This window comes from Cyanistes caeruleus, chromosome 1 (genome assembly GCF_971803275.1).
Source record: "Cyanistes caeruleus chromosome 1, bCyaCae1.hap1.1, whole genome shotgun sequence".
Classification (NCBI taxonomy): Eukaryota; Metazoa; Chordata; class Aves; order Passeriformes; family Paridae; genus Cyanistes; species Cyanistes caeruleus.
The window spans coordinates 138695721-138709993 of NC_141701.1; the positions used below are offsets into that span (position 1 = coordinate 138695721).

Genomic DNA, 14273 nt, shown 5'->3' on the forward strand with positions numbered 1-14273 from the left:
AAAAAGAAATATTTAATTCTGACATGTTCTTTGAACTGGTGTTCCATCTGGTTCTGTTTGAATAGTAAAATCTGCTGTAGTCATAAAAATTGGCAAGCAGCACTCTGGTAAAGAGAAACAAAAGAGACTCAGTACAGCAGGTTAATACACTAGCATTTTAACTGGAGACATTTCCAGAATCCAGCAAACCGAATCGCTGCAGTGTGGAAACCATAAAGATCAGATGCGAGAGAGGAACGCTGCGAGGGGCCGGGAGCGGCGCTGCCACCGTCCCTCCAGCTGTGTGTGACACTTGGGGTGCGGGTCCCCGCAGGAGCCTGGCCCACAGGCGAGGGCAGAGCGCTGCTCCCCGCGACACGGAGGGTGGGATTCGTCCAGGGCACACGCAGGGAACAGGGAACGATCCCCCTGCTCCTCATTTGCAAGCTCCATCTCACGCATTCATGTGGCGCTTTGATGCAACGCCATCGTTATTCAGGAGACTCAGAAAATACCTTTTTCCTAATTTATTTTTCTTACTTGAACACTATTTAAAACCTGAACACCAAGATACAATAAACTCTGATAACAAAGGGAGGAAAATGTAATCGTATTGGGTTTTCTATAGACTCTGGGATCTAAGCAATCAGCATCTTATGCCATTCACATCCTCTCTGTAGCAATGGAGAGAAAGGCTGATTAACTCCCAGTGCTTTAGAAAAAGATTGTTTTACATCTTGCAGGAACATATCTTGCTGTGAAATATTACTTCTTTTAAAATGAAAACCTTTGCTTCAGCACTACATTAACTTGCAAATGGATAACCTAAGACATGTACAATGACTTGGTCAAAAAAAAGGAGGAATGTGAATGGCCCCTTTCTCCAGCTAAGATACTTAGGAACCCTTGCTGAGCAATAAATGAGTCAGGAACGTAATACTTTTAATTAACGTTTTCTGAATACTTATTTGTAATTTACATTTAATTTTAAACCTGAGCTTAATCCTCTGATCTGGAATGAAGACAACTATTTAGTGCAGTTTGAATGTGACCTTCCCTGGTTTGTGTAAGAAACTATAGAAAAGGGAAACTCTATAGCAATACTTACAGAACCACTCTTTTCTGAAAGAAGGGCATAATTGTAGGACTTTCTTTCCCCTAAGTGTACTGAGCAACTAATGCAAAAATGAGAAACAAGTAATCCAAAGCTTCTCTCTCAGACTTCTTCACATGAGAATAACCAGACTTTGGGTGGAAAAAACATGAATTTTGCCTATATAAGGGTTTTTTTTTTTTTTTTTTTTGGTTTGTTTGTTTGTTTGTTTGTTGGGATTTTTTTGTGCCAGCTGCTGTCCTGTCAAAATCAGGGGGTACAGGCAGAAGGGCTTGATTTATAGATCTGGTATTTTGAGTGTAAGTACAGTACTACATGTGTAAACACACAGTAATAACTTCTTCCTGTTTCACAGCATACCTATGCTAATGGTAGGAAGCTGCTAAGCAAGGGATGATATACTGTGCAAAATTAAACCTCTCCTGGCTCAGACAGCACACCTTGATGGCATAGATAGATCTGACTGTGCAATCACTGTGTTCAGCGTCAGTTCCACTGAAATAACTGGAATTTACTACACTCAGATATTTTTGAGAGTTCAGGCTTTGGGTTTTCTATAAAAAAACACAGCAAAATGAGGAAAAAAGTGCCAGTGTCTGTGGTATAATACTTTTTAAGCCTAATTTCACTGAAATAGGTGTATAACCTGTGCCACATGGAAATACATGTATTTTCTTTTGATCAGCTTTCTCATCTTGGAAAATCGGCAGAGCCTCTTTAAAGCAGTCATTCACCCACAGGAGCCTGCATTCATTTATTCTCTGTTAAATGGAACTGTCAGTTTTGTTGCACCAAAATTCAATTTTCTATTTCATACACATTGTATATGATGATTTTAATTTACTGCTGGGTCACGAAGCAAGTCACTGCTTTTTTAAAATATGAGTTTTTGCTATCTTCTAGAAAAATGTCAGGTAGCTACAGTTAGACAGTGTGGTGAGGGTGCTGTAAATGTAGGTTGAAAAATGAGCGACAGACTGCACATGCAAAGATTATTTCACTTTTTCTGGTGTGTCCCTCACAGCTCTGAGGAAATGAACACATACAGATTAAACACTTCTGAGGCTGTGATTTGGAAGACCACTGAGAGTGGTTGCTCTTGTCCTGCACTGGAGGAGGAAGTGGGACAGCAGAAGGATTGAACAGGTCACCAACTACCAAGACAACTTCCCCCAAGTGCTAAAGCAAGCCAGGGAGACTGGCTGCCCCCAGCTCTCTCCTTCCCTCAACAAAGTATGCTCAAAATTCAGGCAGGAGGATTTCATTTCTAGGATTTCTTTGGCCAGATAATGGTGCCTGGTTTTTGTACCCCCACTCTATCTATCTTAAAGTTACTCTATCTGCAGTTATGTAAAGAGACAAGCTATTGATTTCTAAGTGCTGTGGCTTTTAAAAATAAACACAGGATGTATTTTCTTAGTTAAGCATATCATGAAAGAGGGGGAACCCTCCTATGGACAGCTAATTTTTAAGGTCTGATAAGAACATTTAAAAATTATTCTGTGCTATGTTAGCCCTTCTGTCCATAGCCTGGTGTTAATAGTATTTGCATTGGAGAAGAACTTGCTCCCGTATCTGTTACGGCTGAAAGACACTTTAGTCTTTAGTACAATAATCTGTAACCTAAATACAACCAGTTAAAATATACCCTGGTTTGATATGTGATAGGACAAACTGATCCTTTCATCATCTTCAAGAGGATCAACATCAGAAATGGGTTTGGCTGAAGTGTTCAACACAGAATGCTGCCAAGAAGAGGAAGACCAGACTACTACACAGGTACAGCTGGTTGGTGAAGTTATGTGTAAACAGCACTTCCCTGATGAGAAGCCAGTTGTGCCTGAAAACACAGGAACCGAATCTCAGCTTAATGTTTGGTCAACTTATTTTCTCTGCTAGCAGCTTTTGTTTACCAGTCAGCTCTGGAGGTTATTCCGATGCCTTTTTAAAGACTTTTTTTTTTTTTTTTAACCTTAAATGAAAACATTAGAGGCAGAGACAAAATGAAATTGTTTCCTTTTTGAAAGATACTTTTCTTTTCTTTTTTCGGCAGGGGAGGGGAAAAGACAAATTGCTTTCTGAAGGGCAGGTATTTACCACTTGGAAGAAATCTCATTTATCCTTCCACTCTACCTATTTTGCTACTGCTGTGAAAATGTCACCTAATGGGCAGAACAGAATTGAACTGGGACAGAAAAGCAGGATGACAGGGGAGGTAAATAATAGCTCAGCAACTGAAAATCTGGAGCATGGATGCTGGGATGGGGAAGGACCCATAGGACTCATGAACTCTACAGCTTCATACTACTGTGCAGGTGTGGAAAGAGTGAATAAAAATGCATAATCGTCTCTGCAAAGCACTCAGCAGCACAGCTCTCATCTCCAGCCCAGGCTGGCCCCGTGAGAACAGAGACCTTTAGCTCAGTAATAAGTCTGCTTATTATAACACACCTCAGCTGTGTGCTCCTACCCAAGGCTCTGTTTCTAGCCACTGCCCTTAGTCACTTAACTTCTAGCCTTGAGCTTTTCCTCACCCTCAGTCTGACACCTGCCAAGTCTTGTAGATTAATTTATTTCTGCCAGACCCAGAAAAATCTCCCTTTGAGGTACCTTCCTTCACCTCTGCAGGAGGTCCTGGCTGTGGTGTTGCTTAAGATGTGTTGCTTGGTACTGGGTGGGCAAGGCTGTCTCAGCCCCCACAGGGTCTGCAAACCATCTGGGAGAGAGCTCCCCGACCCAGCAGAATGGCACAAACAACTGATTTCTTGGCGTGATGGCAGCTTAAAACCCAGCAAACTACAACAAACATTTTGAGTCAAGCCAAACATGTGAACCTGGTGGATGAAAAAAACCCCAAACAAACAAAAACAAAAGAGAGAGAAGAATCACTTTGTACAGAGTAAGTGGATTTAATTTCTGTGAAATAAAGAACAAGATGTGATTTTAAAAAGCCCAAAAACTAAATGAAACAAGCCTGTGGTGGTTAGTTTAAAACTAGATTTAGTTTTGATTTACGGATTTTAATTTCTTTGCCTCGTGGAACCAACTAAAATGAGATAAATTTACAAAATTATTTTATTAGTTGCTGAATCAGTGCTTTTGGTGGACACATTTTTAATTCACTATCTCAGCTCTAAAGGGCCATCTGTCTTGCAAGCCATTGAGGGGATGTAGGGCTGGACGGGGATGTGGATGCATAGGTAATTACAGAGCTACATACAAACTACAGATCTCTGCATAATGGATCCCCTGAAAAAACTGAAACTATTATAATGATTAGGCTGGCAGTGGAGGCTCGGAGGGGCTCAGCTTCTGCTGCTCCTCCATATGTTGCGCTCAGGATTGCTCGAAGTCACACAGGACCCCCCTCTGTATTAGGTCTGATGTTGAAACATGTCAGAGGGAGGTAGAGAGGATTTTCTTCTAAACTGCATTTTGCACCTGCACTTCTGGAGCAATAAGGCTGCCAACGGTTTTGCACAGTTCTCTGAGCATCTCTTCAGCCTCCCCAGAGTGATAAATCTATAGCTGGGAACTTTCTGGTACTAAAATAGCTCTTAAAGCACTTTGAATAATCAAAAAACCTTCATACTTTGTAGGGCCCTTTTATTTCTCCCTCTCCCTCTAGTCTAATTTCAGTACTTGCCTTTGTGAAACTCTACCATTTATTCCCATGTCACAGTAAATAAAGGTATGAATGTATCCTGCTGGGTCAATTAACCCCGGTTCTGCGTTGTGTCACAGTCTGTGCTAGCTGTGATTTCCAGAAAGGAATATTCTTTTGTCATTCTTTGCCCATGTGCAAAGCATGTTAAGACTGCTAAGATAACTGTAACACTTTTCCACACAAAGCTAACTCTGCTTTTTGTGATTTCTGGAGTTCAGTTATGAACTGTAAAATGACATGAACCAAATTCACGACTTGTAATTTAAAGTGGTAGAGAAGACAAAGGACTGACGGTTTTTGTGCTTTAATGTCAGTGTGCTCCCTAATGATGGGCAAGCCCCACCACATAGCCTTGAACTCCAGCTCTCAGGCAGTCCTTCAAAGGCCAGGAGAACTGGGAGGCTGAGATTTCCCAGTTTTCATGTTATCCTATGCTGTAATATGCTGCCCCTTCTGTACCAAGCTCCGAAAGAAACATAAGTAATAAAAATAATAGGCATTGTTGACTAGCACACCCATGAGCTTTTATGTGAAATATTTAGATAAGTTTGCCAGGTAAAGTCAGCCTAAACAGCTACCTGAAATAAGAATAAACCTGTTAATGAAACAAATGTGCTGTGCAGCAGCAATTATAAATACTGACTATGTTTTTAAGTGAATACCTGATAAGGAAATCAGCTATGACATAGATGAAAGGTCAAGACACCAAATGATGAACTGCAATTATTTTCAGAAGTGATATGGAAATAAATCAGTATTAATCTATATACCAGTTCACATCAGTGATGTATGCTCCTGGGTTTCGCTTACAAAGAGGCAAATAATGAAGAATGTAGGTTAAAAACTAAAGGAATGAAGACAAATGTGGAAGGCAAATTCCATCTCAGAGTTCCCTCTCAATTCCGTGAAGTAGTGTATACAGAGAAATGCTTTAAATCAGTGGGAGTATATTTTCCTTGCACAGCAGAGTTAGTGTTAAATAAACAACTGATATTTCAATCAGTGAAGGCAAGGGGGATCTCCCAGGTTGTTTTTTCAAGAGACCCACTGTTACCTCTCTGGCCTTTCTCCAGACTCCTGAATGCTGCAAGTTGCAGAGGGAGAATTTTGCAGCAGATCAGCTGACATTCCTGGGGCTGACCGGTCTAGAGGTCTCCAATTGCTGCAGGGGCTGTAGGTGCCAAAGGGATGGGTGGGCAATGAGATAGAGACTGGCAGGCAGAGCCAGAGGGAGCAGACCAAGCTGCTGCTCCCTGTGCCAACCCCTGAGCCTGCAGGTTTACATGTAGTAGTAGATCTGTGTCCTGCTGAAAAACTCAGCAAGTATAGATTTGGGCTGGATTAGCTGGATTTGTGTCATATTAGCCAGAACACACAATAAGGAGTTCATCTTAGTGTATGGCCCTATGACAGCTGCAGAATGATGGACGATGCTCAATCCAAGAGCATAATGTCTACTTTTGTTAACCCCCTGTTAACCATTTTGAACAAATTTGAACTGGCAGAGCGTGTTTGTACCAGACTAGTACTTTTTGGTTTATGGCTGCAAAGTTTTGATCTGATACTAGGATTTTTAAAGCTGGATTTATGGTTTTGTCCTAACCCAGAATAATGTGAACCGAACATTTTGTGTTATTTACAAACATGTTTTGGTCTCTGGGCAAGCTGGAGGTCTCACTCACTGTTACAGGATGAGAGAAAAATTTTGCCACCCAGAAACTGTCATCCAGCTTGGTGGGAGCGCAAAAAGATCTGTGTTATATGCATTAGAAGAAACATTTTGATAGAAAACATACAGATCCTGCAGTAAAAGCCCCCAGAAGGTGTTGCTCCTTGTGGGTTTGAAAACCCACCCCATGATGAGGATTGATGGCAGCAGAGGTTCCCAGTGACCCTGGTAATAGGCAATCAGTCTCCCCTCAAAGCCACACACGCGGGTTTCAAGTGTCTTTAGCTGAGGACACCTCTCCCTGCGGGCGCTGCTCTGGAGCTCTCCCTGCTCCTGCCCTGGGGCTCTGGCCACAACCCATGGCGGCATCCCCGAGCCACTACAGCTTGCCACGCACAATGGCCCGTGGCTCCTTCTCTGAGGACTGAGAAATAAGATGCAAAAAGGCCCCTAAGTATAAAGATTTCGCATGTTATTTTTTCAGATAAGTGTAAATGTAACTGCTTTCTTAAATGCAAACATTAAATCTACTCTGTAAAAACACAATTACTGCTGCCATGGCAGGCGTCAGTCGTCCCTTTTGAAGGAATGCCTTGAAAACGCAATCATAAAATCCTTGCGCATTATGGATTTCATTAACATTGTACTCCCCTAGGATTCCCAATTGCACAATAACAGGAGTTCTTTAAATTTTAAATACCACAGACAGGAACAATTTCACTAAAACCAGATGTGAAACCCTTGCATAGGCCTTCTTACTGGTTCTAAGTACTGAAACTGGCTGGTAATTGATACCTATTAGCATGTTTGTTGTTCAGATTACAGAAATGGAAACACTATACTATTTTTCCTGTGAAAGGATACGTTAACGAGGGACAATGACTTACATTGCAATGGCAGTTCCCTGCTCTTGATTAAATTAAAGGGCTGGTTTTATTTTTTATTTTAAATTATGCTGTTTCAAACTGAAGGGCAGTCAAGTGTGTGAAACATAAGTGCAATAAACAAGTAGGCTGAGCTTAAGGTTGAGATGCTAATAACATCCCATATAACAATAAACTACCTTCATGCATATTTTTGGCAGCCCTTGCTCCTTCATGCATTTATTCCCTTCATATTGGAAAATTCACAGACTCATTAATGTGTTTTTAAAGAAGAAATTCAATCTAGAGTGACTCTGTTTCTGATTAACGAGTAACTCCAAAGCTCATGTTAGTTGAGCAATTTTCAAAGTGTGTTTGAGGGTAAAAATAAAATGGAGAAAGTTCTGGCAGACTTACAGTGTGACTGTACTATGGTTATTTTGAATCTAAGCTTTGACACTGATTTTCAAACAACAAAGGAAAGGAAGGGAAAGGCAACTTTCATTTAACAGAGCCCTGTAAGCAGGTGGCACTCAGATGGACTCAGGAGTTCATACCTGTCAGCCACAAAGCAGCAATCTAGTTTTTTTCACAAAATAATGGGTTTCAAGTCCACAGATGGAACTCATGCAAATCCGTTACTTATAACAAGCCAACACCATTTTCCTAATTATTTTTGTCAAAATGGTCCAAAAGACTTCAGGAACTCAAAGGAGACAATAATATCTTGTGCCCTCTAGATGTCCTCTATAGATCCCAATCTCCTTTGGCTGACACTCAATGAGGTTTTCTGTTTCTTTCCTCTTAACAAAAACTTTAACCTTGAAGGGAGAGGCAAAAAGAAGGGAAAGGAAAACTATAGTATTTCCCCTACACAAAAATCCCCCAACACACTGAAGAAATTAATATTTGGAAGTGAATTTTCAAGCTGTTCTGCGCATAGCTGAACATAGCTCATATACTGTACAAAGCTCATATATATGCCCTAGTTGCATATGCACATTAGCAGCTCAAAGGCAGATATCACTATTTAACCAGCTGCAGTGTTTGTGCAGGTATGGAAACCTGCAATTATGAAAAAATTAATGATTAACTGATATACACAGAACTTCTGTCTCTCAGACAAGGGCATATAGGCAGAATTTTTCACTTTGAAAGTTCTAAGTTCAGCATTGCTGTATCCTTCAGCTTTGTTTTTTTTCTGTTGAATATCTAGAGTTCTGCACTGTGCAGCAAAAATCCATTTATGCTGCACTGCACAAAAGCAAATACTTCACATAAATGACTAGTGTACAATAGCATGCACAACAAAGCAGAACAAAGTGACCTCAGTCCTTCACATACAAGTGCCTTCCTCCTTTTTATAAAATATTACATTTTGCTTCTATGGGTAATTTCAGAGTACTTTATCAGTTACATGTCCTTGGTTGTTTGTCTGTAAGCTCTTATGGAGATGAACATCTGTTCCCAGGGATATTTGTACAGAGGAAACATGGGACTTCAATATTTTATCCAGACACAAATTCACAACATGCACTTACTGCCAGTAAGTATCAAGACTTTGTAGAAGATGGAGGTTCATATGAACAAGGACCCTTTTATTAAGGTTTCTGGTGGTCTGAAGCCCTTAGCACCCATCTCAAGATTGTCAATTAACAGGGAAGCACTTAGAACACGGTTGGAAGTTTGAATTATCAACGTCAGTATAGAATTAAACCACATAAAATAAACATAATTAGAGCCAAATAAGAATGATCAGAACCAAAGGTGAGTTAAGGTGTTGTACCTTGTGAAAGGGGACAATATACTGAATCTCTGAACTAGCTCAGTTCCTTCTGCTACACAGGCTGAGTGATAGAAACTAATTAGCAGTTCTTCTGCACCACACATAAAGCATCTCTACTCAATGCAATGAATCTTCAAGCAAGACTTGTAGGCTCAGTCCTGCCAATAGGACACAGCTACAGCCTAATTGCTCTGTGATGAAGTCTCCCTTGGGGGAGCAGGTCCCTCCTCATGGGCCCTGGCCAGAGAAGGAGATGTCCAAGGGATTGCTCAAGGAAATGCTCTGTGCTGCTTTTTCCAGACCAGGAGCTGGGGGAAGTAGATGAGAACCGTGGCATGAGCAGCACAGCATGCAAGTAACCACTAACTTTGGGGCAGATGTGGTAGCTGGAGGCAGCAAAAAGCTGCTAAAAGTTTTGCTCAGTGGTTGTTTCAGCCCCTGAGCATCCTGGCGTATGGCAGGAGGAAAAGGAGGTAGAGCAATTCATGTGCAGGAGGCCTGAGGTACCAGAGTACCAGAGCTGTTTTAAGGATAAAACCAGGAGTAGTTTGAATTCTGTTATGTGTCTGTTATTAAAGAAGTTTATGGTCAGAAGAAGTCCTTTGAAACTTTTTCTCAGAAAGATCTAGTTCTAAGTGAAAGGATTAAAATATATATATAGGTAATATACAGGTACATAGTTATCGTAACTTAATAAAGTTAATAAGCACACAGAACACATGAATGAGATTTGACTAACTCTCTTGTTTTGATTATCTGATCATAAATGTGCAAGTGACAGCAGAAAAGAAGGAAAAGAGGAAAAGTGGCGGTTCTCTGACCAGATGAAACACATGGAATTTGATTCTGATGCATTCCACTCTTTTTCTATGTGCATTCCATGGATTGCAAGTGGCAATGATTAATAACAAGCCTTGCACTTAGATAAGGTTGAGGAGATTTTAATGTTTGTTCCTAAGTAATGAAAAAAGGATCAACAGATTTTTTTTTGGCCACTCTGAAGTCTGATTAGGTCCATTGTACATGACTGCCAAGAGCTCAGGATGCACAGGGGCCCCCAGGCAGGACACCTGAGAGCCCCGTTGTGTGCCAGGGATCAGAAATGAAAGATTTCCCCCTCTTTCTTCCCTTTACTAACTACTACTCAACATGTTTTTGAGCTTTCTTGCAGACATCAAACCTCACAGGAAACATCAGTGTGAACATTTGTATGAAAGGCTAATAAGGCATTGTTTTTATATGTCAGTTAGTAATTTCCTATAGAAAATAACAGAAATAGGAGGAATGTTTCAAATCTACAAACAAGTTTTCAATATTAGTAATATAGATATAATATTTCTCTTGGTGTTTGCCAATTCAGGAAATATAATCGAGGTTTCAGGCAAGTCGTGTAAGTCAACTTAAAATTGAGGAAAAACAGTGTTTTTTCATATAATGATATTAATACTTGCCTGCTAGTATAGTTTTTTTTGTAAACAGTAATTGATATGAATAATCTGAATCTGTTCAGGAGTTATGCACCATTCAGCTATGGACCTGATAATACAGAGCAAACAAGTCCAAAGAGATTGACTGAACTCAAGGAGCCTCTTCATGGTAACAAATGTTTTCAGGATTTCTCCTGTGTTAACAGAGCAGAGCCGAGGCAGCCCATCTCGGTAATGAATGTTGTGTTTAAGGATGTGGAAGAATAGCCACCAGACAGAGACCATTGAACTCATTCTGTGAGTAACACATTCTAGAAGGGACATAGGTCTTCTGAGGTGAAATCTGAGTGCATGAAAACACCACACTGTATTAACACTTAACAGTAATCAGCTAGAGACATAGCACATACTCAGTTTACTGGGACATTCCACTTTAAGTGCATGTTAAACTAATATTGACTTTTCCACTAAACCAAAATCTCTGTTATTTGTGCCCAGAAGACTGCAAAAACAATAGATGTGGGAAGCAGAAGAATTAATCTTCCTGACCTTTTCTTTTTCTATGCCTTTGGGAGTAAGTCTTTTTTTGTTTGTCTAATGAGGAATATGAGCTATTCCCCACTTGCAATGATTCTTAAATTATGTAGAAGTACTTTGCTGTGTTTTTTTTTTTTTTTCTTTCTTTTGCATTCTCCACATTAAATTAACTCCATAGAGTATTATTAATAACATCTTTAAAATGTTATCTTTTTACCTGTATCCATTCTCTGATAGAATCTTCCCCTGGGGTCCATCCATTCTCAGGGTAATTTAGCCGGGACCTTTCTGAAGACCAGATAGCGCTGTACTGGGAGGAGACAGTGATTTGATCAGAGTGAATTTCTCCTGACTCCATACCTAGTGGTTCCATGCACTGGAAATCTGAAGAAAAATAAATTACCATCATTATTATGGTCAGCTTTTTGATTTAGACTTTGAATAATAAAAACATTTCCCTGCTTTGAATATGAATATCTAAAGAATTTATTTTTATGTGACTTTGAATACTTTAGGAACTTAAAGTGAGGCAGTGTTGGGCTTATGGTGTCATTCTTAATACTGCCATTCGAGTTGCCATGGCAATTCCTGCAATAATAATGCTATACAAATATTTTTAGCCCAGTATTGTGGCCATTTCAGTATAGGACAATAGAAGTGTCTATCCTAGGCTAGCAGAGACACTCCTGTGGATTCATAACATAAGACAATGTATGTTCATCTCAAAATTATGCACAAGCCCAGAAATGACAAATTAGATGACTTTATGAAATAATTTGATTCTAAAACTATTTACTTCAGTACAAAAAATATAAAATTATTAAAAAATATTATTAGAATTTTAGTCATTCTCTTTGGATTCTGGACTTTGGAGTGAAATAGATCAACAAAATTTGAACTCAGGCCACAAAATTATTGACTTAAGGAGATTACCACCTCTTCTGTAACATGGTGTATTGTAAATGAGTTGATCATCTCCATTCAATCTCTGTTTGCTGACACAAAAATTACCTAGTTAATTTAGAATCAATTGACTTCCTAATCACTATAGCAAGTTCAAAGGTTGATCGGGCAGAGTGATTCAATTCTTCTCTCAGTCTTCAAAAATAAAGGCTCCAACCTCAACTAAGGCAAGAGAAGCCATTAGCTACAGACAGATCCTCAAAACCAAGTGCTCCTGGGTCTTCATATCAGAAGTTTACCAACCCCAGTACAAGGGCAGGATAAAAAATCCCATGTGCCTATGCTTCTGTGCAAGGAATTCACAATATAGAAATATAATTAATTCCTTTATTAGAATTAAAGCTAAAATAACTGTGTGAAATGGAGTTAGATATATGCTCCTTTTTACTGCAACTTCTCTGGAGATGATGTTTCTCTGATAGGGGTGGGTGCTGAGCTGAAAGTTTCAAAAACCATGAATTGAACAAATGAGCTTTAAATAAACAAAGTTTTGGGTTTTCAATGAAAATTAAAGTATTGTGAAAAAAATGTTGTTTTTTTTTTTTTTAAAAAAAAATAATTTAAAAAAAGAATCTTTTATCAGGGATCCAAAATTCTACTTTCAGAAATGTTATCAAGGTATTTTGTAGGAAGTGTAGTTGTGGCTTCCAGTAACTGAATCAAACTAACAGCATTCCCTCTGCAATTCCCTCTCCCCCAGTTCTGTATTAGGTGCATGGTAAGTACTGAAGCTGAACTACATTAGGGTAAGACTCAAAGGAAAAGAACTTCTGCTTGAAATCTGAAGGAAAGCCGTAAGCCGCTACAAAGAATGCAAAACCTGATAGGTGGGAGTAATATCAAGAGACCTAAAAAGTGTCTAGTTTGATTTATACATTTTGCTTTCCCTGTAGTCCACTGAGATGGGACATCTCCCGTGCCTGACTTAAGTAGATTGGGTTGTCATGTGGAGGTGACCAGACAACACAAAGAGAAAGGATGGCTGAAACTGAATGAGACCACTCACTTCTCTAAGCCTTCAGCATATGAAATGCTTCCTCTTGACATCCAAAAGGGTTTTCATACACACTAGCTTCTGTTCTGTTGTCCTGTGTTTAAAATCTGAAGGCATCTTGGCATAGCAGATGTTATTAATTCTGACTTCGGTGTGATGGGGTGATTGTGGAGGTGGACATGGGGACACAAGTTGTTTGTGCCTAATTATGAAGGGAGAGGAGCAGCACCTACATAAGGAAAAACCAAACTAGCTGAAGGTACAATGCTTCCCATCCAGGGAAGCTGTGTGTCCCCCATTGCCTGTTCCTGCCTGTGTGTAAGAAAGCTGTTAAAAAGGCAGGAGAGATGGGGAGTTACAGTTAAATTTTCTGTTTATTCATTTTGCTTTTGTCCCTTTTTTGATTAAACAAGCACATCAAATCTGTGTGAATCTGCTCAAATCTCAGCAAGACACAGAAAGGAGAGGGAGTTTGACATAAAGTGTGTGTTTTATCACTGAGGAAAGCAATGAAATCTGCAAGGACATGGTGTAACACAGCATATTATTTTCCTGTTTCCCTCACTTTGTTTCATTCTCTGTCCAAAGGGTAAGCATGAAAATGAGTCAACTGAGAAAAAAATATGAGACAGAGAACAAAGCTTAGATAGCTTATGAAATGGTTTAACAAGAGCACATATATTAAATGGGTTCCTTTTATTCAAGAAATCGATCATCAAAGCTTATTCCATGTAATAAAAGAAGGCTTTGGATAGTGCATTCATTGTTCATGTTTCATTGTTTTAATGCAAGTGTTCAATTGCTCTGCATTCCTGTGTTTCCTTGGTCAGCACAGTTCTTCACAATAATTATCCCAACTTCCTGGCAATACAGTGGAATAAAACTGCGAGGAGAATTCTGCTCCTTGCACTTTTCAAAGGGCAGCTGTTCTTTTTAAAAAAAAAAAGAAAAAAAAAAGAAAAAAAGAAAACAGAACCAATCCTTCTCCACCATTTTATTTATTTAAGCTTTCTTTAAAGCTTCAGGGCAACACCTGGTGTGTAAGAAGACATAACAGAGAGTATTTTCCAAGAAGCTCTGTGGGATAGATAAATACTGACCTTCTGAGACACTGCTCTGTGACACACTGTAGTTTGCTGAGAAACCCTCCTTCGCTATTGCACTGTCAGTGTAAAATACCATTGAAAGAATCCCTGTTGAAGACCGGACACGTCCTGGGTTGTTTTGCCCACAATAACGCCCGATGTGTGGGCCAACTGCAAAGAAACAGCATA

General features: G+C 39.6%; 1 protein-coding gene across 8 annotated transcripts in view; it reads right to left on the reverse strand.

Annotated features, from left to right (window-relative positions):
* The window catches only part of NRP1 (neuropilin 1), a 114516-nt gene that overhangs the window by 40121 nt on the left and 60122 nt on the right, over positions 1 to 14273 (reverse strand). For all 8 annotated transcript variants that reach the window (XM_086863317.1, XM_086863342.1, XM_086863326.1 and 5 more), the window contains exons 6-7: positions 14100 to 14255; positions 11260 to 11426 (exon numbers count right to left, since the gene is read on the reverse strand). In XM_086863317.1, coding sequence (XP_086719443.1) covers positions 11260 to 11426; positions 14100 to 14255 — 323 coding nt within the window. The remainder of the gene's footprint in view (positions 1 to 11259; positions 11427 to 14099; positions 14256 to 14273) is intronic.